At 37.8% G+C, this 22667-nt stretch overlaps 1 protein-coding gene across 1 annotated transcript in view; it reads right to left on the reverse strand.

Annotated features, from left to right (window-relative positions):
* Positions 1-7314: 7314 nt before the first annotated feature.
* LOC149184802 (Leucine-rich repeat (LRR) family protein) overlaps positions 7315-22667 on the reverse strand; it is a 121191-nt gene continuing 105838 nt past the window's right edge. Inside the window, exons 10-11 of the mRNA XM_089417709.1 lie at positions 8255-8326; positions 7315-7968 (exon numbers count right to left, since the gene is read on the reverse strand). Coding sequence (XP_089273835.1) covers positions 7878-7968; positions 8255-8326 — 163 coding nt within the window. The 3' untranslated portion in view covers positions 7315-7877. The remainder of the gene's footprint in view (positions 7969-8254; positions 8327-22667) is intronic.

Genomic DNA, 22667 nt, shown 5'->3' on the forward strand with positions numbered 1-22667 from the left:
CTCTGCCTGAACGTTTGCCATAATGCCTCTGTCCTGCGTGTCATTGGGTCTCTGTACATCGGTTAAGAATCATTGATTTGGCGGAGCGAAACGCGAGTGTGGGTCCCGATGAGGCACTGCAACTGCTATGGGCTTCGTTGGTTTCCACCACGCCTTTGAACGACGTTTTCCGTTGGGTAAGAACATGGTTCAAAGGTTGGAAGGTCATACAGACACTGTTATCTCTGTTTCTTGTAGTCCCATTGAAAATAAGATTGCTTCTGGTGCTTTGGATAGAACTGTAAAGCTTTGGGTTTAAGATAAGTAACTGAAACTTGTGGAGCACCACGTTGTGCATATGTATCGTAAATTTCTTCTGCTAATGGAAGATAAAATGTTGAACACTCAGAAGGCTGTTGTGTTTATCTGCGCATTCCAAAGAGAGATTTATAGTTAGGTCACATTGACTGCTATCTTTCCTCCAGTAACTCTATTGAGTTGATCACTTTTTGTGCTTTAGAAAATGAGGAATATGGGTTCAATTTACGAATCTGTATCCTGTGTTTAATATTCCAATAATGTTCTTCACACAATTTTGTTTGGAGAGAAGAATTTAGTTATTTTGATCTGGACAGACGTGAAAGTTATAACCAGAGTGCTGCTCTCTCTACTTGAAGGTCAACGTCTCTACGAAAGGACGTGTTGTTTGGTGCTGTCAGTCGCTGCAGAACAATTGTAATTTTTTGTGGCCTTGAAACCACTGAATGGAAACCATTCTGTCGAGCCCGACATAGACAGGCGAGCAATTCCAAGTCCAGGTTCAAGGGCGACCTACGCTTGGCATTCACTCCCATGGTTTCAAACCTGTGGCTGTATTGTCTGACATATATATTGTTTCTTTTCGTATGAGACGCAGTTTGTATTTTGTGGAGTGATGGAATCTGCGAGTTGAGGCTGGCAGAATTTGAGAAGTTGTTTTTGTGTGATGAAGAAATAGTTATTGGGTAGAGTGCATGTAAATGAATTGATGTCGCTTTTGTTCAAGAACAGTTGAATGGCGCAGAAATGCAGTGTGTTGACAACAAAAGTCAAGTCAACTTAACACTGTACATGTGGCTGTATGAACCTTTGACTACCCATCTTCCTGTGTGAAATTTATGAAAAATGCGTACATTAAGTTGTTGGATCAGTAGCAAGGCTTGGATGTGCAATAGTCTTCCTCAAAATTTGATCATGTGGTAATTAGGTGTTGCGAGGATCTCTTTCAGATTTTGATCCTGTGGTGATTCGGTTCTGTGGAGAAGTCCTTTCGGACTTGTAAAAAAAAAAAAACAAGTGCGTTTACAGTAATAGATTATGCTGCCTTGAATGGTATATGATGGTCCATGTTGTTGTGCGTTGAATTTATATACGTTGCAACTGAGATTGTATGTGCGTTGATTGCATGCTGGTGTATTTACAATACATTGAAATTTTTTATGAATTTATGAGGATCTTTGGAGGGCTTTGAAGAAACAGTAAAGTATTTGCTCTTTTTTGAGTACAATTTCACTGTACATCAGTAGAAGTCTTTTTATCAGCAGAAGTATTTTTTTTACAGAATGCATTCACTCATTTCTATGGTAGGAATAGTTCTCACTGGCAAGGAGAACTATTCTGAATGGTCTCGGATGGTAAAACACACCCTCATCTACAATGAGTTGTGGAAAGGAGTGTGTGTCGGAGAAGAAGACAAAGACCCTGTGCAGCCTACATCAGATAAAGAACTTGTCATTTGGGAAAACAAGAACAGCAAAGCTTATGCATTGATCGCAGCATCTGTAAATGAAGAAGTAAGTCGTCATATTTCATCCTATTCCACTGCCTTTGAAGCTTTACAAAATCTGAAAGAACTCTATGATTCACATTCTGCACTTGAAGTTGTTCAGCTCATGATTAAACTCTTCACTCTTAAACTGCAAAATAATGATCCCCTTGCTCTTGCATCTGAAATAAAGTCTATAATGCATGATATTAAATCCACTAAGGTTGAGCTGGATATCTCTCTTATTGCCTTTCTCAAAGCACTCTATCCTACCTACTCCAATTATCTTGAGTCTTTACAAGCAAATGGAAATCTTAAAGACATAACCTTTGAGTCTCTTGTGAAAAAGTTTGCTGAAAGAGAGAAAGCCTTTGGAAAGAAAATAGTCCTTGAATCTTCTGAAGAGACTGTTTGCCTTGCTCATAAAGAAAAGCATCCTGCTCAAGATTCTACAAGAGGAAGAAGTGGACGAAGAGGAAGAGGAAGATACTTCAGAGGCAGGGGGAGCAGACATTCTCAAGGAGAAAAGGCAGATCTGCATTGCATTCACTGCAAACGAAATGGATCACATGATGCTTCTACATGCAAGCTACCATGGGACAAAATTGAGCAGAGAAGAAACCAGCAGAAAGGTAAAACTGATGACACAGACAAAGGTAAAGCACCTGAATCTGCTCACTATATTGAGGCACAATATAACATTAGAGTAAATGAAGATTTGTTTAATGCTTCACTTGCTTCTTCGAAAAATGATTGGCTGCTTGATTCAGGAGCAACCTGTCATATGACTCATAGGAAAGATTTTTTTGAAGATTTCACTGACAATGTTGATTGAGCAGTATACTTTGCAGATCAGTCAAAAATCAAGCCATCAGGGCTTGGCACAATCAGGCTTAAACTGCCTGGTCTTCCAGACTTTCTTCTGGATCATGTTCTATATCTCCCACAGCTCAAGAGAAACTTGTTGTCCCTGGTCCACATCCGCCAGCAAGGTCACTCCATTCATATGTTTGATGGAAAGCTTGAGGTAAGAAAGGCATCTGACCACTCACTTGTCATGAGGGGTATAGAAGAAGAAAGACTTCTTAAACTGCAAGGAACCTCTGCTCATGCACAACATTTCTCATATATTTCTCATCATGAAGAAGGTACACTTCTGTCAAGTTTATTATGGCATGCTAGATTTGGACATTTAAACTATGATAGTCTCCGCTTGTTGAAGAAAAATGGTGTTGTTGGTTTGCCTACAATTCCTAGAAAACATAAGCAATGTGATGCTTGCATTCTAGGAAAGCATAGCAAACAGTGTTTTCATGATTCACATTCAAGAGCACATAGGAAGCTTGAACTCATTCATTCAGATTTATGTGGTCCAATGCCTGTTCCTTCTGCAAATGGAAATAAATATATCATGACATTTATTGATGATTACACCAGAATGTGTTGGGTTTATTTATTGAAGAACAAATCTGATGCTTTTCAAACATTCAAGAATTTTCATAAATGGATTGAAAATGATGCACAATCTCATATTGGGTCTATTCGCACTGATAATGGAAAAGAATATACATCAAATGAATTTGAACACTATCTTCGCCAACATGGGATTAAACATCAAACAACTGTGCCTTATAATCCTCAACAGAATGGTGTAGCTGAAAGAATGAACAGAACAATTTTGAATATGGTACGATCCATGCTTTTCTTCAAAAATGTAAAGATAATGTTTTGGGCTGATGCTGTTCTATGTGCTGCATATATAAAGAATAGATGTCCATCTAGTGCTATAAGAAACAAGACTCCTTATGAATTGTGGTATGGACATGTTCCTTCGGTAAAACATCTCAGGATCTTTGGTTCCACCTGTTATGCTTTAATACCAAAGGTACATAGAAACAAACTTGGTGCTAGAAGTCGTAAGTGTATCTTCCTGGGGTATTCAAACACATCTAAAGCATACCGTCTCTATGATGAAGTAAATAAAAAGTTTGTTGTATCTAGAGATGTCATTTTTCTTGAATCATCCAAATCTGACAGTGTTGTTGAGCGGCAACTTGATCGCTTGGATAGATTCACAAAACCGAAATCATTTCAAGAGTTTGATAATCAGATTCCACATCTTGAAGGGGGGATTCCTATACTAGAACAACATGTGGAATCTTCTTCTGAAGAACAATCTCCCCTGCATGAAACTCCAACAACGGATGATGCTTTAAGTGATGTAATTGATAGAATTGGGAGACTCAATCTTGATTCAATCCCAACTCAATCAACAGAGCAGCCTGGACCATCTCAGAAAAGTCCCCCAAAGTGGCTGACAAAGACACTTGAAAGTGTTCATCCTGATGAAATTGGAAAAACAGGGACCAGAAATTCAAACCAACAAAATGGAGGTGATGTAGATGACTCTAATTCACCTATTGATATGGATGTTACTTATGATTGTGAATTGAACTTGTCTACAGATTTTAAACCAACTTCCTTCAAAGAAGCTGCTTCTCATGATGAATGGAAAGAAGCGATGAAAAAGGAGTATGATGCCCTCATAAAGAATGGCACTTGGAAGCTGGTTGACCCTCCATTTGGAACCAAACCAATTGGCTGGAAGTGGGTCTACAAGAACAAGTACAACGTTGATGGCTCATTTGACAAGCACAAAGCTAGGCTTGTGGCAAAAGGTTTTGCACAGAAGGAAGGAGTCGATTATGAGGAAACTTTTGCCCCCACAGCGAAATGGGCCACCATCCGGACACTCTTTGCACTAGCTGCTCAGAACGGTTGGAAAGTCCATCAAATGGATGTAAAAATTGCATTCTTGAATGGAGATCTAAAAGAGAATGTTTTTATGTCCCAGCCTGAAGGATTTGCTATGAAAGGACATGAACACAAAGTATGCAAACTTGTGAAGTCCTTGTATGGCCTCAAACAAGCAACACGAGCCTGGTATGAAAAACTAACTGAGCATCTTCTGAAACTCAACTTCAATCATTTTGATCTTGATGATGCAACTTTATTTGTCAAAAAAGTTGGCAAAACAGTTGTATATCTTGTGGTATATGTAGATGATCTTTTAATGACAGGGAACAATGAAAGCTATATTGCATCCATAAAAAAAGAGTTAGGAAAAAGTTTTGAAATCACTGATTTGGGCTATGTTCATTACTATCTTGGCATTGAAGTAACCCAACATCCAAAATCCATATTTCTTTCTCAAAAGAAATACATTGGAGATTTGTTAAACAGATTTGGCATGACATAGTGCAATCCTCTTTCTACTCCAATGGAACAAAACTTGAAGCTCACATCTATTGAAGGAAAGGAATTTGAGGATGCAACAAAGTATAGACAGCTTGTAGGAAGTCTCATCTACCTCACTACTACCAGACCAGACATTTCATTTGTTGTTGGAATCCTCTCCAGGTTTATGCAAAAGCCTTGTGAGGGACATTGGTCTGCTGCAAAAAGAGTTGTAAGGTACTTGAAGGGAACTCAAGACCTTGGAATCAAGTATACACAGGTGGACGACTTCAGCTTGATTGGATACTCTGATTCAGACTTCGATGGAAACAAAGAAACTGGGGTATCTACTTCAGGATATGCTATGAGTCTTGGATCAGGAGCTGTCTCCTGGAGATCACGCAAACAATCAGTTCCAGCAGATTCCACAACAGAAGCAGAATACGTGGCATCAGCTGAAGCAACGAAAGAAATTGTGTGGCTCAGGAAAATTCTTGAAGATTTGCAGGTAAAACAAGTACAATCAACTCCACTCATGATTAATAACACCTCTGCAATAAAGTTGGCCAAGAACCCAAAGTTCCATGATCGTACTAAGCACATCAATACTAAATATCATCTGATCCGACATCATGTTGAGACCAAAACAATCCATCTCCGTCATTGTTCCACAAATGAGCAAATTGCAGACATCTTCACCAAAGCGCTTGGAAGAGAAAAGCTTGAAAGATTCAGAACGATGCTTGGACTCACCAACATCCCTTCAGATTAAGGGGGGGAATGTTCACACCTAATCTTCAACGGTTGGGTGAACTGGAACGCGAATAGTCATCAAGAAGATGAACTGATCCGTTCCATTTCTGTATATAAATGATAGTTATCTAATGAATTGAGCAGTCAGTTTTCTTCTGTCTATTTTGGAGTTACCCAGGCCTGACAGTTCCAGTGAAACCATACACAAATCCAATACATATCCATCCGGATCTAAATCCGCTCCACCACGGAGCACTTCCCAACTGCCGAAACCTGCCAACACGCGGATTCCCCAATTCAACACTCGTTAAAAAAAATAAAAAGCTATAGCAAAGATCAGCGCTCTGTTTTTCGCTGCTCATTCGTCTCTTCTTCGGCACACGTATGTGTCAATTTCCACATTTTGGGGGATTTATTCACACACCTACGCTAAGTGTCGTTTGGTATCGCACTGCTTGGATCATAGGCACAAATATTCTTTGTGCCCACGTCCTAGAGCTTTTTCACTTCTCTTTCTAGGATTATTGCATAGATCAATCTCGTGTCCCTTTATGCCTGTTCCTGCAACAGGAATTGGCAACTCTTAACGTAGCACATTTTAATCGGTAGGATCTGGCGGCTCTGCGTTTTTCCTCTCTCCTCGATACAGAATATTTTTGCCTATTCAAAAGTTAAAATTCCGGAAAGTGTCTAAATATTAATTCGAACATTACAAATAACCATTCATCCTTTTCAGTTGTAACTTATTTGTGGACTTGCCCTTTATGCCCAGCGTCAGCTTTTGTGCCTTTCAAAAATATTGGCAAAACGGTATACTATGTTTTGGTCATCGTTTGAAAGTCGTGAATTCTATTGATTTTGATTTTATGAATTATAGGAGTTTATATATATATATGAATGACATAGACTGGTTTATGGTTTATGGTTTATCATTTTATGAGAGGCCCCAGTAAGACATGGCTTGATTCAGAGTCAAAACTTCCCTTGTGGTTCTTGACCATCATCCTTACAAAGATATTCCTAAGTTACCAGGATCCGCCAGATTTTGTAAAAGCCGGAATCTAGATATGGGTATAAGAGAGCTCAGGTATAAAAATATAAATATATTTTTATAATTCATAAAATAAACGAAGGGTCAGGTTGAAGAATAAAAATAATTCACAACTTTCACATAAATTCCCTTTTCTGATAAAAAGAAATATAAAATCAAGCTTTAGACAGATATCACACTTCTTTAATTTAATGCATGCAATTATGATTGTTTTGCACTCTTAAAAATTGTTTCTATGGCACACATCTACAATCACATCCGTAAAGCATGTGAGATAATATCATATAGAAATATTCTACATAGACAAGTATGTGAGATTAAGGTTACAATTGCCAGGCATGGTGGGATTCAATCCCACTCTGCCATAGAGAAATGATCGTATTAAAGTCACGATTGTTCGTTGCATCTTTCAAATTATAATTTTCAAACTAATCCCTCCACAAATGCAAATACAGTCCATGTTCCAAAATAAATGCAATATCAGCAAAAGTAGAATAAAACTTCTCATGAGAACTTAATTTATGCTTTTCCCAGAGAGTTATTTTAAATATTTCCCATAAGAGACTTAGTCCCTGAATAAAATAAGATTACTAATACAAAAGCCCATGTAAAGAGCTGTTAGAGTTTAAACTACACTACACCAAAGCATCGATTCAATTTCCACAGAGGAAAGAAGAATGACACTGCCCAGCTTCCCAGCACAAGGTGGTTTCATGGATTTTTTCCTTCCTTGTCCTATGTTTATCAATAATTGCTTTAGAAATACATGCTAGTTCCCTCGAGAAGAAAAGGAATTTTTAAATGTCATATTTTGTGCAGTCTAGTTAAACGCACAATACAATATTGTGTTGAAAAGCCTGCTCTTGTGTTTTTCATCGCATTGGAGATAATGTGTCGAATACTCAATATAAAGAGTTTCTACAAGAAATTACCAATACAAAGCCTCCCATAGTAAAAGTTGCTGGGAACAGATGAAATTTTTTTATCCTCTGGAGTAGAGAGAGCGCAGAGTGAAGCCCATAATTGTCCATAATTAGAAGCATGAGAAAACTACTAGAACAGGAACTCTGTATCAGATACCTCCAGTATTTTATGGACACCAATTGGATTGACACCTGGGCGAAACTGATTTCCTTCAATATACCTGAGAGAAGCACACAAAATCCTTTAGCCAAGCTTTCCTCATTTAACATACCTCGAACACTGAATCTTGAGAACTTTGAAAGCAGTTACTTCTGACAAGGTAAAACATTGATGATGCATGAATACAGGGGGTTCAACACTGATGTAATACATCAATCAAGATGCCAATGGAAAATTTCCTGATGGTTTAGCATGTTGAATACCTAATATTCTTATTGATTAATATTATATGCATGGAAAATTGAAACCAATTGCACTTGTATCAAACCAATGAGAAGGAGACTTACATTTCTTTTAGGTAAGGATGTTGGTAAAAGGCATCTGGAATCCTTCCAGATAGAGAGTTCTGGTCGAGATACCTGTCAGTGAACATCTTGTTGGTCAAATGGGAATGTGAATGGGAAAGGGAAATAAGAATGCACAACAAATTGATGCACTTTCAAGTGATGCCGAGCAGAGGAATGAAAACCATACACGCCTCTGCATTTCTTCTAAAATATTCATGAAAGAGTCCATAGGGCCTAAAACTATGGGGCGGTACGTTTTTTTTATTATGAAATAGGATTGAATATGATAAAAGACCATGAAATTACTCTCATAAAATATAACTCCTTTGCACAAATGATACTTTTTAATGTAAAATGATTGACAAACAATTGTAAGGCCAAAACATTGTAAAGATGAAATCTGCACAAAGAAGGCACTCAAACATGGCTTGTATTTACATCGACCCAGTGAAATTACCAATGGTGAATACAGTTTAATCAAAAAAGGTAGTCACTTGTAATTAAATGAAACAGTGTCTCTCCAACAGGAAGATCAAGAAACCTGTTTCTCACCTCCAGAACAATGATATTTGTTTAATTCAATTCTTATGATATGTGACTTAATGCAGCGAAATTTTTTAATTTCCCTTTTTTATTGTCAAATAATTCACAATTTCCATGTTTTCCTAAAAAAGATTCACCCAAATTCTATAAGATAAAATTCTTTTACTTGAAAAAACACCAAATTCTCTGGAAACTATATAAAATGTTACTTTTCAATGTAAAATGCTTGACAAACAATTTTCAGGCCAAATTCATTGTAAAGATGAAATATGCACAAAGAAGACACTCATACCATGCAAGTTATTTCTTGGGTTCCGAGGCTAAACATGGTCTGTATTATCATCAACCCATTAACATTAACAATGGTGAACACAGTTTAGTCAAAAAGGTAGTGACTTGTAATGTGGAAACAATGACGAAACAGTTCTCTCAAACAACAAGATCAAGAAACGTGTTTCTCATCTCCTGAACAATGATATTTATTTAATTTCATTCTTGCAATATATGACATAATGCAGGGAAATTTTTCGGGACTAAAATTTCCCATTTGGATAATTTTCCTTGTTTCCAAAAATGATTTACCAATTTTCATTTTTTTTCCAAAAATGATTTCACCCAAATAGTATAGGATAAATTATTTTACTTGAAGAATCACCAAAATTTTCTAGAAATTATATAAATGCTACTTTTGAATGTAAAATGCTTGACAAACATTTGTCACCGCCAAATTGATTGTAAAGATGAAATATGCACAGAGAAGACACTCAAACCATGCAAATTATTTCTTGGCTTCCAAGGCTACACATGGCATATATTATCATCATGACATCAACGCAGTAATATTACCAATGGTGAAATCAAAAAGGTAGTGACTTGTAATTAAATGTAGAAATAATGATGAAACAGTGTCTCTCCAACAACATCAAGAAACTCGTTTCTCACCTCCAGAACAATGATATTTGTTTAATTCCATTCTTGCAATATATGATTTAATGCAGGAAAACTTTAGGGGATAAATTTTCTCATTTGACAACTTTTCCTTTTTTCAAAAATGATTCACTAATCTTCATTTTTTTCCAAAAAAGATTCACCCAAATTCTATAGAATAAAATTATTTTACTTAAAAAATCACCAAAAATTTCTAGAAAATATATAAATTCTTATATTTGGAAATTATTCTGTTTCTACAACTAATAAAGTCATATGTTCAAGGCTGTGTGATACCAGTCCTGTACTTTAGTTTTTTGAGTTGCCTAAGAGTATTTTGTTATGTTCAAGTCTGTTACAAATAAAAAATATATAAATAATTGTAATAATGATTAGTTAGTTAATAATTAGTTTAACAAAGAGGCATGTCTCTACAGACATCCCTGTTCGTGAAAGGGTACTTGCCTGGATATATATACAGGGCCCTCACTCTCATTGTATCGTCATTCGTATTCATACATTTAATATATATTCTTGTTATGTCATGGATATCTTTATACTCCAAGTCTTCTGGAGTAATTAATCTGAAAAAGGAACTTTGTTCACTTCATTTGGTATCAGAGCAGTTCGGTCCTCTAGGGTGCTTAACCGCTGCACAGAGCTTGTTCTCTGACCCAGTCCTTGGCCATCAATCTTGCGCCAACGTTGTTGTCGTTACAATTCATGTGTTTCGCTACAATTTGGAATTTCCCTGTCTCGCCATCAGGATTTTGGCCATATAGATAAACTGGAAAAAATAAATAAATACATTAAAAAAAAGATAAATAAAAGAATAAAATATATATATATATATATATTTAAAAAAAATCAACATAAAAAAAAAAAAAACAAACAAATAAAAATAATTATTAAAAAAAAGTCAAGATAAAAAGAAAATATATTAAAAAAAAAACATTTTCGAAAATAAAAATTATAAAAAATAAAAAACAACTCACCTCTCTCCATCCGCTGACCAATGACTGCGTAACTCAAACTCATTGTTTTCCATAACCACAGCCGCAAAAAAAAATACCACTGCTGCAAGCCGCCATCCATAGGACAACTCCACACAGTTGACGGGTCACCACAGACATGGCATAGCCAGCCACCGTGGACAAAGTAGAGATCGACCGACCGTTCTCCACTGCGGATTGCTACTGCAAACACAACGTACTTCTGACCCGAACCACCACGTCATTGGCCTACCCAGACACACTTCCTCTACATTTTCTTTCCTGTCCAATCATCGTTCAGTCGTTGGCTCCTCCGTAGCCTTCCAACGCCTGTGCCACCATCGTCTCACTGCCATTGCTATTTCCATCACCACAAACCATACTCGACAGGAGGAAACTGCCGACACCCTGCGTCGTTGTCCAACCTGCACTTCACCCTCAACCACCTTGTTTAAGCCATATCAAATTTACACCACGCTGCCGCCAGTTGCCACTGCTTACTACCAGCAACTGTTGGCCTTCCTGTTCCGTTGTCGTGTCAATCAAGTTCCCCTTCATCTGCCATACACTATAGCCCTTGTTCCTATTCATGTTCCATCGCCAAATTTCAATATTAACAAAAAAAACAGTCTTTCCCACGGCTTGTCTTGTTGTTTACATTTCCCCGTAGTCTAACACCAAGTCACTGATCGCTTATGTTACATCTCCGATGTCTTTCTTATTCATTGTAAAGTCGCACCCGTTCAAAAGAGGGGCACAACCGTTGAAGGTCACAATGTTTATCTAATTGGGTGTTGGGCCGACAGACTTCACTAATTGAATCAAGATAAAATCTGCGGTGATAGGCTATTCATAAGCTGCTTCAGTCGATTTGGTCATTTATTGCAACTTGGTGCTCTATAAATAAGTAACATAAGACATTTATTACTAAGGTTAAAGGGATATAATAAAATAAAGGAGTTTTGAAGCGGAATCTTTAAAAAATAAAAATAAATAAAAAAATCGAAGTTTGAAGTTATTAAAAAAATCGTTAAAATAACCAAGGAAGATTATAAGTTAAAGAGGGTGAATTTGAAGAAAGTTCATCTCAGCAAAATGGCATCTAGTTCGAAAATAAAGGAAGATTTTTTTGAACCTCACATTGCGCTGCTCCAGTCCTATTCAAAATTAATGGGACTCTTGCAAGAAAAGATGTTATTATTTCTATCTCTCCCACTGAAGGGAAAAATTATATAAACTCTAACCTTGCTAACCAATTGGTGATTTCAGAGTCTAACATAATTGAGAGTTTAGACGGCTTGGGTAGAAAACAATATGACATAACCGAATTACAATTAAACATTGGTGATTATACTTTTATATCACAATTCTCTGTTCAATCTCTATGGAGTGATCTAGGTGACATTGTTTTGGGCTCACCCTAGATGGAAACCCTAGGTTCCTTTATTCTAAATACAAAAAAATGAAGTTTTTGACATTTTCACACAAAAAGAAATAAATAACGCTACAAGATGTTACTTTGAAGCCAGATTCAGTGACACCAAAAGGCATACAAGAAATCTCAAAAGTAGTTCTTCAAGAAAGTAGAAAAGTGATACAAAATATGCAAAAGGAAGTTGGCAAAATCACCGTTGACAAGAATGAAAAAGTTTCTCAACTTAGAGACCATAGTGAAAAATTACTAACGCAAATTAAGAAGCTTAAGAAGTATAAGAAGTTGTTGAAAAACAAGTGGCAACAACTTGTTGAAAAGAAAGCGTCAAAATCAACAAATGTAGAAATTCAGGTTGAAGAAAAAAGAACATCGATCAAGTGTATATGACAACTCAAGAAGAAGACAAGTCAGTTGAAGAAAAGACACTTAGATGTTGCAGTTTAGATGATAAACATCTCAAATGAAGGTTTTGTAACCAGCTCAACAACATCGTCACCTGAAGTAAATCAAAAAAAAATCCGCACACTTAATAAGGGAAAGTCAAACCAAAAAAGTTCCCTATCGACATCTGAGTCATGAGAGTAGACAATTCAACAATGCTACGTATCGGGGCCATTCAGAATAGAAACAAAAAATTGATGTTCCAAAGAATATTGATGTAACCTCAATCCAGTCTTATGATGACAATTCATTACAAAATCCCAATGATCAGAATATTCCACAGATGATTAATCTAGGATGGTCTGATCCCTTCTCAGTGCAACAGTTTTGTTTGTCACTTGTATCAACGAACATGACAATGTCGAGACAAGAAGATATTCGAAACCGAAAAAGAGATCAAGCCTTTTGCATCAACAAGCTTTGAGGACAAAGCTTTCTTGAGGAGGAAGGCAATGCTACGAATATAAAATATATAAATAATATAAATATAAATAATTGTAATAATGATTAGTTAGTTAATAATTAGTTAAGCAAAGAGGCATGTCTGTACAAGCATGCCTGTTCGTGAAAGGTTACTTACCTGGCTATATATACAGAGTCCTAACTCTCATTGTATCATCATTCTTATTCATACATTTAATATGTATTCTTGTATCCTCATGGATATCATTATATTCCAAGTCTTCTAGAGTAATTAATATGAAGAAGGAACTTTGTGTGACAAGGTTACGAGCTCACCCCCCCCCCCCAATTCGCACTCCGGGTGGGAGCGACTCAGGAGCACGCTCCCGAAATTGCTCATGGAAAAAGAAATGCTCCCTAGTTCTTCGGGAAAGTTTAGTCTTTTTTGCAAAAAAAATTGCAGTAATATTCCAAATGCAATTTTTTTTCAAAGAAACAATTAAGTTTTGAGTGGGGCGGCCTAATGATCAACCCTATGGCCCCAGTATTGATATGCAATTCATGGTAATGTTAAATTCTTAAAGTAAAAGAATGATCATGAATATAAAGATTAAGGAGAATGTCACTTTTACTTAAATTTTTAACATTACCATGAAATGACTCTGGATGTTTGAGAGTGGTTCCAACCTCATTGGATTTCATATGGACAAAGTAGAATTTTAGATTTCATTCAAAATCCAGCAAACTTATCAATTTTTCAAAATTTCAGGATTGGGGGGATTGCAATGTTTCCATTGGATTTTGTCATGTATTAGGGTATGGAACTCGTATTTAATCAAGAGCACCAATTCCTTTATGTACTTTTATGTTAGTGACATTGGTTGTCGAACTCCTCTATCATGATCCGCCTAAAAATGTACGCATCATTCAAACAAAATCTTGACTTGACATGCTATGTTTTTTCTATCTTATGTTAATGCTTAGAGGGTGATATTAATGACAAATATCCCTATATAGATCCAGAGGTAATGACAAAGATACCTCTGGATATTAATGCTTAGAGGATGATATTAATGACAAAGATCCTGCTTTTCCAACAAGACTAAAAAATTAGACATTTCTCGTGGCGGCAAGAGGCCCAAGCATTTGCAATAGATAATAGATTTACTTGTCTTTTCTAGTTTTTAGTAGTTTTTATAACTATTGACTCTTTCATATTTATTATGATATTTTTTGTAAACAATATATGACAATTTAAGTTTTAAGTTTGAAGTTGGCAATTATAACTAATTAATAATGAATTATGAATATGATACTTTGTGAAAGTTGAAAGTTGTTACATTTCATTTCATGTTAGATAGTATTTGTTGTAATGGTTACACTTAGCTTACAAGTACAACTTTGGTGATCAATTATGATAAATGTTATATATTGAATTTTGAAAGCTTGAAACTTTAAGATTGATGAATCATGAGACTCAATATGTTGTATGTTACTATGTTATTAACTTGTGGATGTGGTTGATGAAGATTATAACTTCTAGATGATTGTTGTTATATGGTTCAATCTATGTTTTTTATGTTTTTTATATCTAATTCATCATTCTACATGCTTTCGTTGAAATATATGCATCAAAATATAAAAAATATAATATATATTATATAAAAAACACTCCCAAAATCGCTCCTGAACCAGGAGCTTCTGAAAATGTCGTTCTTGCTCCCCGTTTTTGCTCCCGCTCCCAAGTAACCTTGCTATGTGGTACCAATCCTGTACTTTAGTTTTCTTTTGATTTGCCTAAGAATATTTTGTAAATGGCATGTAGATGGAGCGTGATCGAACAGTCAGACCTGTATATGCTTTGTTCAAACTTAGTGCCTTGCTCTCCCTTCCTTTTAATTAAATCAGCTCAAATTAAAATTTCTTAAATCTTAGGTTAGCCAAATATTTTAATTGATTTATTTGTTGGTCTCCCTAGTCCAATAAGGAGCCAATTAATAAGTGGACAAACTCGACCTATCCTGCAGTGTAATTTTTTCTATTAATTTACTATTTTGCCTTGACCCACTCAATTTTTTGAACATCGGAAGTTCTAGATCGTGGGTGTATATCCCTATTATACATTACATATATAAATAGAAGATATTGATCCTGGTATCAATTCCGAATAGATTTAGATTTGAGCCAAAAAATTTACTAAAAAGGAGTCAGGTTCTACCCACTGATTATCTTACTATGTTGAGTAATAGAATGTGGACCTCCATTGTAGGTCAAACTGTAGAGGGTGGATCAAAGGAAAAGCACACTCAAAGAAGAGTTACATCCTGCCTTCTCAACCACCACCTCAACTCTTTCCTTGGGCAGACCAGGCTAGGCCAGAATGGGAGCATTATGCCCTGAGATACACAATTTCCACTAAGAAATACCTCCTACCTTTAGCCGTTATCTCTCCTGGATCCACTTCTTTAAACCCCAGCGCAACACTTGGTCAAATAGCTTATGTGCCCCTACCAAAAGATAGAAAATCGACCTAGGTAATAACCTCCAATCCAACCTAGCAAATCGTTGTCCAAACTCTAGTCTAACAATAAGAAAATTCCCTGCAAAAGCCCGGAGCCTCTAACCCATGTGTGCTCCCACAATGTGCTCCACGAAAATACCTCTATGCTCAAGAAATGTGCATTGCTGAGTAAACTCCTACAATGATGTCCAATGGAAGCTCAGAATTGAGCTCCCCAAATTGCCTCACTAGGGAGACACTTGAAGTTCTCTGAAATGAGGGTGGAATTCCAGCTCAGAAATTCCTTGTGTTGAATAGCACAGATTGTCTTGGCTAAGCAACTCAAGAGAACTAGTGTTAAATTGTCAAATAATCAAAAGATACCAAATGGAGGCCTCCAAGCTCTATTTATAATTGCTAGCCCTCTCCCTTGGTGGTCCCCACCTTCCACTAATAAAATATTACTTTGTCGCCATTCTTCATTAAAATAATAATTTCCACTTTTCTCCCACAAAATAATATTTTCTCCTTTTTATTTAATATCACCAAAAATTGGCAAAACTCCTTAGTGAATTTTGCACTCACAAAAATTGGGAACATTACAATCCTCCCCACCAAAAATTGCTTGTCCTCAAGCAATATCCTGTTGCTCCAAACGTTGGCCTAGCCAATGCCAGGGTCCCAAATGTGCCACTGAACCACTCCTCGTTGTTGAACATCTTGCCATACTAGTGACACTCCCCATGTCAACAGCGAATCACTAGAACCCAATGGAAGATCTGAATGATCTCCCCCTGTAGAAACCAGCTCACCCCTGAGGGTAGTTGAACCGCCAAATCTTGTTGTACCCAGATCCCATGCTAGTCTCAGAAGGGTGCCACCATGTTGACGTTGCGCCACTCTAACTATGACAAACTGCCCATCATGCTCAGACTGTATCCTCCCCTCCTGAAACCTGATGGTGGAATATCTGTGAAGGCCAAGCTTATCCTGCCCAGGCATCTCCATGATGTCAATGTCTACCCATCCACTGTCAATCTCAGTCCTGAGCAGCAACAGGATAAATATACCTCACCATACAATGGAGGTTTCAGCGATCTCCCATGCGTCACACCCAAGGTGAACTAGATCACCCTCTCCCATGATCCTGCTCATCATAGAATGGAGTGTCCTATCAATCAACTGGATCCCTGGATCCCATAGCCATACTAGAGATACACAACTCCCAAACCTCCCTGCCTGCGGTTGTGACCTACTGCTACCTGTTGGGACCCCTCTGTGCCTCGTCTCTAACCCCTATATGTATCTGATAGATGGAACCCAAGTATTAAGAATTTGTCCCACGCATGCCAATCTGCCTTGCTCCTGCCAGACCACACAGTGAAATATGTTATCCTGCCTCCTGAAAGCGCACCCAGATACTGCCTGGAGTCTAAACATTTGCCTGTAGACGAGGTCTACCATCCACTGCACCTCATGCTCATATAATGCCTCGGATTGTCTCGCCGAAAGTGCATCATGCAGCTCCCTCGCAATCACCTCCCTAAGTGTGAGCCCAAGGGTGGAACATATGCTACCTCGGCAATAAACCATGCCATCCCTAAGCCTGTATCTGTCATCTCGTGCACCCACCAAATGTCTCAACTGGAGAGTCTCCCTCCTGCCCATGACACACTATGTCTCATCCAACTGCCTAGGGTGAGCCTCCCATGTCCTGTTGCCTGTATTGAGAGCATCAAGGGGCAGCAACCAAACGCTTTGCGACTGTAAGCAATACTGGAGAGTGATGGGTGGGTAGGTCCCCAAGGGTATGATCAAGAGTCTGCAGGGATACTGAAGAGTAATCCTATGGACGTCCCTCTCTCTGCCTCGAATCTGTTGATAACCCAATTGAAGACCTGTCACTGCTAAATAGCGTCCCCAGATGCTCAACAACATCCTCATTGATCTTGGGTGAGTTGCACCCAATGGTACCCCTAATGTCCCTGTCCATAAGTCTCCTTGGAGGCAACGCTCCAAGAGCCCGTTATGCCACACCATATGCCACTGTACACCACGATTTGTCCCTGTACACCACTGGATACCCCCTACTACTGTTATACCATCTTGTATCGTCTCGTGTCCTGCATGTGTCACTGTACCTGTCACTCCCCGCATGTACTCAATGCAATGTGAGACGCTCCTCCTACTCCATAGCGCAATCCAACACACTACGGCGCTCCTCCATGCACCTTTGTGCTCCTCTGCAGAACACTAAACTCTGTGGCACGACTTTGTGCACCACTTAACCCCTACGCCAATTTTCGCACCACCCTGCATCCTTGACCATCCCACATGTGTCAATGCATCCACTACTCTGCTAGTGAATCCACCATGAAGTGGGTTACACCTCCTCATCTACCTTGGTAGACCTCAGCAGCCTAGCTTCTCACATGCTAACGAGAATGGTACAACTATGCATATCCTCAGTAGCTCCGTCCAATATGCCAATAAGGGAGCATTGTCTCCATATAATGCCTTGTCTAATAGCCTATTGATGCCACCTCCTTCGAACAGCCCCTGCCAAAGTATGTTGAACATACTACAGTCCCATGCATGCCCAACATCCTCAGACAACCCGCGGATTCTGCCTGACCCCTGTCAATCCAACCCAACACTAGTGTTGATGGAGATCTGAAAATGTGTGGGAGCTCGGTCACCGGACCTATCACACTGGTAATACGATCACTAACCAAGCCCGTGTTGTGACGGGGACTCCCACCTCGATCCCAACAACCATCTGGTCCTCGTAGTCCTCTATTAATCCATGACCTCTGCTGAAAATTTGAAATGTGGTCATGTATGTAGCCAACCGCCTAACCTGCTCCCTCAGGTACCAGCTCAGTACCTCTCACCATCCAATCCCAAAGGAGGCATCGAATGTACAATCTCCTATGTACCATATTCAACTCAAGCCGCTAACCCCTGCTGACCTAGTCATCCCCTATGATCTGTCTAGACAACTCCGCCTCTCTCCATCCAATGCATAAGGGTGAGATAATAATGTTGTGGACCCCGTCAGCATGCCTCTGAAGCGAACTATGCTAGAATCCCAACATGTGCTCTCCGCACTACCTCTCATCAATGTCTAATCCCAAGGATGGTTGCGCATCCTCCTCCATCACAACCTCAAATTGAACCTCCAACTGCTCCACCGACAACCCATCATATACAACACCCTCACCGGTCAGTTGTAGGTGACTGTCGTCTGGAAGCTCTGTCATAGATTTGGATGCCTCTATACCTATCGGCTCCTCATCAACGGTGGAGATGTCTCTCGGCACCTCATCGACCTGTGGTGTGTTGTTATCACCTCATCAACTGTCGGCGTCTCACCAACGGTTGTATGCTCAACTGTCTTGTTGCCAACCATGGCCCCTTCAACTACTTTTTCATCTTCTGCCTTGATCCTCCTCATCATCCTTGCATAATTCCACTAAATTCCCACTTATTTGTGCATGTCTCTGACGCAGGTAAATTACATCTAACCATAGGGTCTGCAATAATAAATTACACACCATAATACCAAAAAATATATAGAAATTTACCCACTAACAAAATGCACATAAACTCTCAGAAATGATTAATTGATAAACAAAATAATTACAGCACAAATCATGGTCCAATGATTGGCCTCTCATTTCTCACACTCACTCAGACAATTCTACATCTTACATTCCTCATAGGCTCACCTCAATTTATACAAATGGATCTGAACCAAAATAGGTTCTAGAGCCTCAACAAACTCCCAAAATATCTCTCATAATCCATAAAATCTCTCATCCAATCTCTTATCCCTAGATAAGAGCTAACTAATCCATAATCCTCTCAAACCTTCCACAATACTCTTGAATCTTCTCCTATTTACAATAATCATCATTCTCTTAAAACTATTAAAAAAATACATTAATTAATTAAATCCTACTTTACAAACTAACCCCTCTAGTAAACAATTGACCCAGGTTAGATGCTCCTGCATCAGACTCCCCAGGTAAAAGAAAATCATGGCCTCCCGACCATTAATCTTCAATAGATGATAAAACTCCTCCTGGATCCCAAACTTTAGTTTGTCGTTGATCATGTATTCTGTTATGTTGTTGATGTTCTGTGGCTGTCTTTTTCTGGTTTCCAGGCTTCCAAACTTTATGTTGTAGTTGTCCTCCCTCTTTGCTGATGTATAATTGTTCAGTAATTAGTAATCTATGGTCATCTTTGCTTTTTCTTTCTTCAATGAATATTTCCTGAGATTCTTTCAACATCATCTTCTTCATATTTTCAATTTCAATATCTAACTTATTTTCTAGTTGGTGTACATTATTGTTTGTTTGCTGAACTTTGTTGTCGATCTCTATGCTTTTGTTGCGCCATATTTCTTGATTTGAAGGTCTGTTGTCACACTCTGACTTTGGATTGTCCAACCATTCTTCTATGAACTTTAGTTTTGCTGCAATATCTCTCATGTTGACATTTGGCCCATCATTTTCCAATTCATCAACAACTTGCTTCATGTCTGTATCAATTTGTTGTTCAGCAACATATCCTACATGCACACACCAATGGTTAGATTTAAAAACATGAGGTTTGACAGATGAATCTATCTTCAGGTCTTCATGTTGGTCTTCTGAACAATCTGTAGCATCGTTTGTGGGAATCGAACCCACATTCATTTCATCATCGTTGTCACCAAGCAATGATCCTTGCTCTGGTTTGCAAATGTATATATTTGTCTGGAGTTTCTCTGCTTCTAAAATTTTTAGTTTACGCTTTTGTCTTCTCTCCATCAATTGTTGGATTGGCCATTTAATTGTTCTCTTTATTACCCATTCGTGTCTTTGTCTTTGTAAAAACTCCATTAGCACATCAAGTCATGCCTTAATTCAGCAATCTCTTTCTCGTCATCACGAATGCCAATTGCTATGGCATCATTGTGGCCTTTCTCTGGAATCTGCATCTTCTATTGTGAACTTCACCTTCTTCACTGTAACCTGCAACTGAATCACTTTGCCAAGTTAACTCCTCTAAACTTGGTCAACGGTTCACTTCACTTGAACCTTACTCTTGAGCACTTCTTGCTCCTTTTTGCTGCAAACAACCACTGCAGTAACTCTTCAAATTGTCCTCACAATGACCAGACTTTTTGGGTGTCGGGCTCTACCGATCATGCACCCATTACAATCAATGACACTTTTGAATTGACTCTAAATTTCCTTGACTCCAAACATCAACTCTTCATTTAATTAAAGAGAGATTTCAACCCATATATAAATTAAAATACCTTGAAAATTTGTTGATGGTATATATAAACTATTCATGATATTTGCATATACCATTTCATACATTACCATCATTATAATCCGTGAATAAATAAAGCTATGCATTCTCAAACCCACACATGGTTTTATGAAACCATATATCACCCACTCAAAACCTTGTGCAACAACTCACCATTTATCATTCAACATTTATTCTAACCACTTGTTCTTTATCTTCATAAAACCCACCATACCTTTACCAATTACTTTCACCTTTACCTTTACTGTTTACTTTCACCTTTAATACAACACCTTTACCTTTACTATTTACTTTTACCTCAAATTTTACATACTTCAACTTAAACTCTCAAATTCACTTGTGAATTCATCTTTACATGGAGAAAACTTTTTACCATTTCTACTTGAGTTGACAACAAGAACTTGTCATGACTTTCTTGAATTGATCCAATAACTTTTAAGTATTCAACTTGGACTTTTTCTTTTTTACTTTATCATTGTTTTACTCTTGATATCACTTTATAAAAAAACTCCATTAATGTTCAAAGCCTTGTGGTAAAATAAGAGTGACACCTATTTTCTTCCCTTTCAAATACCAAAAAGATAAAGATGTAAACCTTGAAATCCACGTGAACTTTAAGTAGTGAGAACTTCTCCCAAAGTGTGACTTCCACGTGAAGTGATTTTTTTTCAAATAAATGCTTGTCCATGTGAATATTGTAAAAGAAATACACCTCTGTAATTATTAAGCACTGCACATTTATCAAAGTTCATTCAACCCAGATTCCACGGGGTGCTTCTCCCTTCAATACTTCAACTTTTATCTGAGAGTATTATGTTTCTTTGATAGCACACGAAATGTCTTCAATAATTGTGGACGGCTCCTCTTTGCAGCTATCAAATGGAATCGTCATCAAATTACACAAATTTTTAACTCATTATGAATCTATGTTAAACTCTCACCCCCTGGAAACATGATCTCCTCTTCCTACAACGCCGCCGAAAACGATTCTTCTGCTCGTTGTTGACGATGCCACGTGTTCTCTTTTCTTTGGAATATCCTTCAATGGCTGCCAAACAAAATAACATATCTATATAGAGTGTGGCAACAAATTATGCATAGATCTACATGTCCACGCACTACCGATCTCAAAGAAATTCACTCCCAATGTCACAAGTGTGATATTTGCCTTCTTCGATAGTATTTAAAACTGCATTGTGAATTTGATAACACTCGAAAGCAGAGTAATGACTTCCCGCAGTGGGTTGCAACGACTGCAAGGTCGTTCCTGGGCTTCTTCTTTATTCATAATTGCAGTTGTAATCACTTTCAGTGCACTTTCCATCAATCTGCAATAACTTTGCAAGAATATGAAATCGCCCATGTATGTAGCCACAAATCACAAATAGTTAGAAAGCATGGCAACCATAGCGAAAAACTCAACATTCAAACAAGCTACCAGCCCTGATACCAAAAATCTGATGCAGGTAAATTACATCTAACCATAGGGTCTGCAATAATAAATTACACACACCATAATACCAAAAATATATTGAAATTTACCCAATAACAAAATGCACATAAACTCTCAGAAAATGATTAATTAATAAACAAAATAATTATAGGAGAAATCATGACCCAATGATTGGCCTCTCATTCCTCACACTCACTCACACAATTCTACATCTTACATGCCTCATAGGCTCACCTCAATTTATACAAATGGATCTCAACCAAAATAGGTTCTAGAGCCTCAACAAACTCCCAAAATATCTCTCATAAACCATAAAATATCTCATCCAATCTCTTATCCATAGATAAGAGCTAACCAATCCATAATCCTCTCAAACCTTCCACAATACT

The sequence above is a fragment of the Pinus tabuliformis genome, chromosome 3_2 (genome assembly GCF_031772625.1).
Source record: "Pinus tabuliformis cultivar Carrire ecotype Pingquan chromosome 3_2, CPIR1, whole genome shotgun sequence".
Taxonomy (NCBI): domain Eukaryota; kingdom Viridiplantae; phylum Streptophyta; class Pinopsida; order Pinales; family Pinaceae; genus Pinus; species Pinus tabuliformis.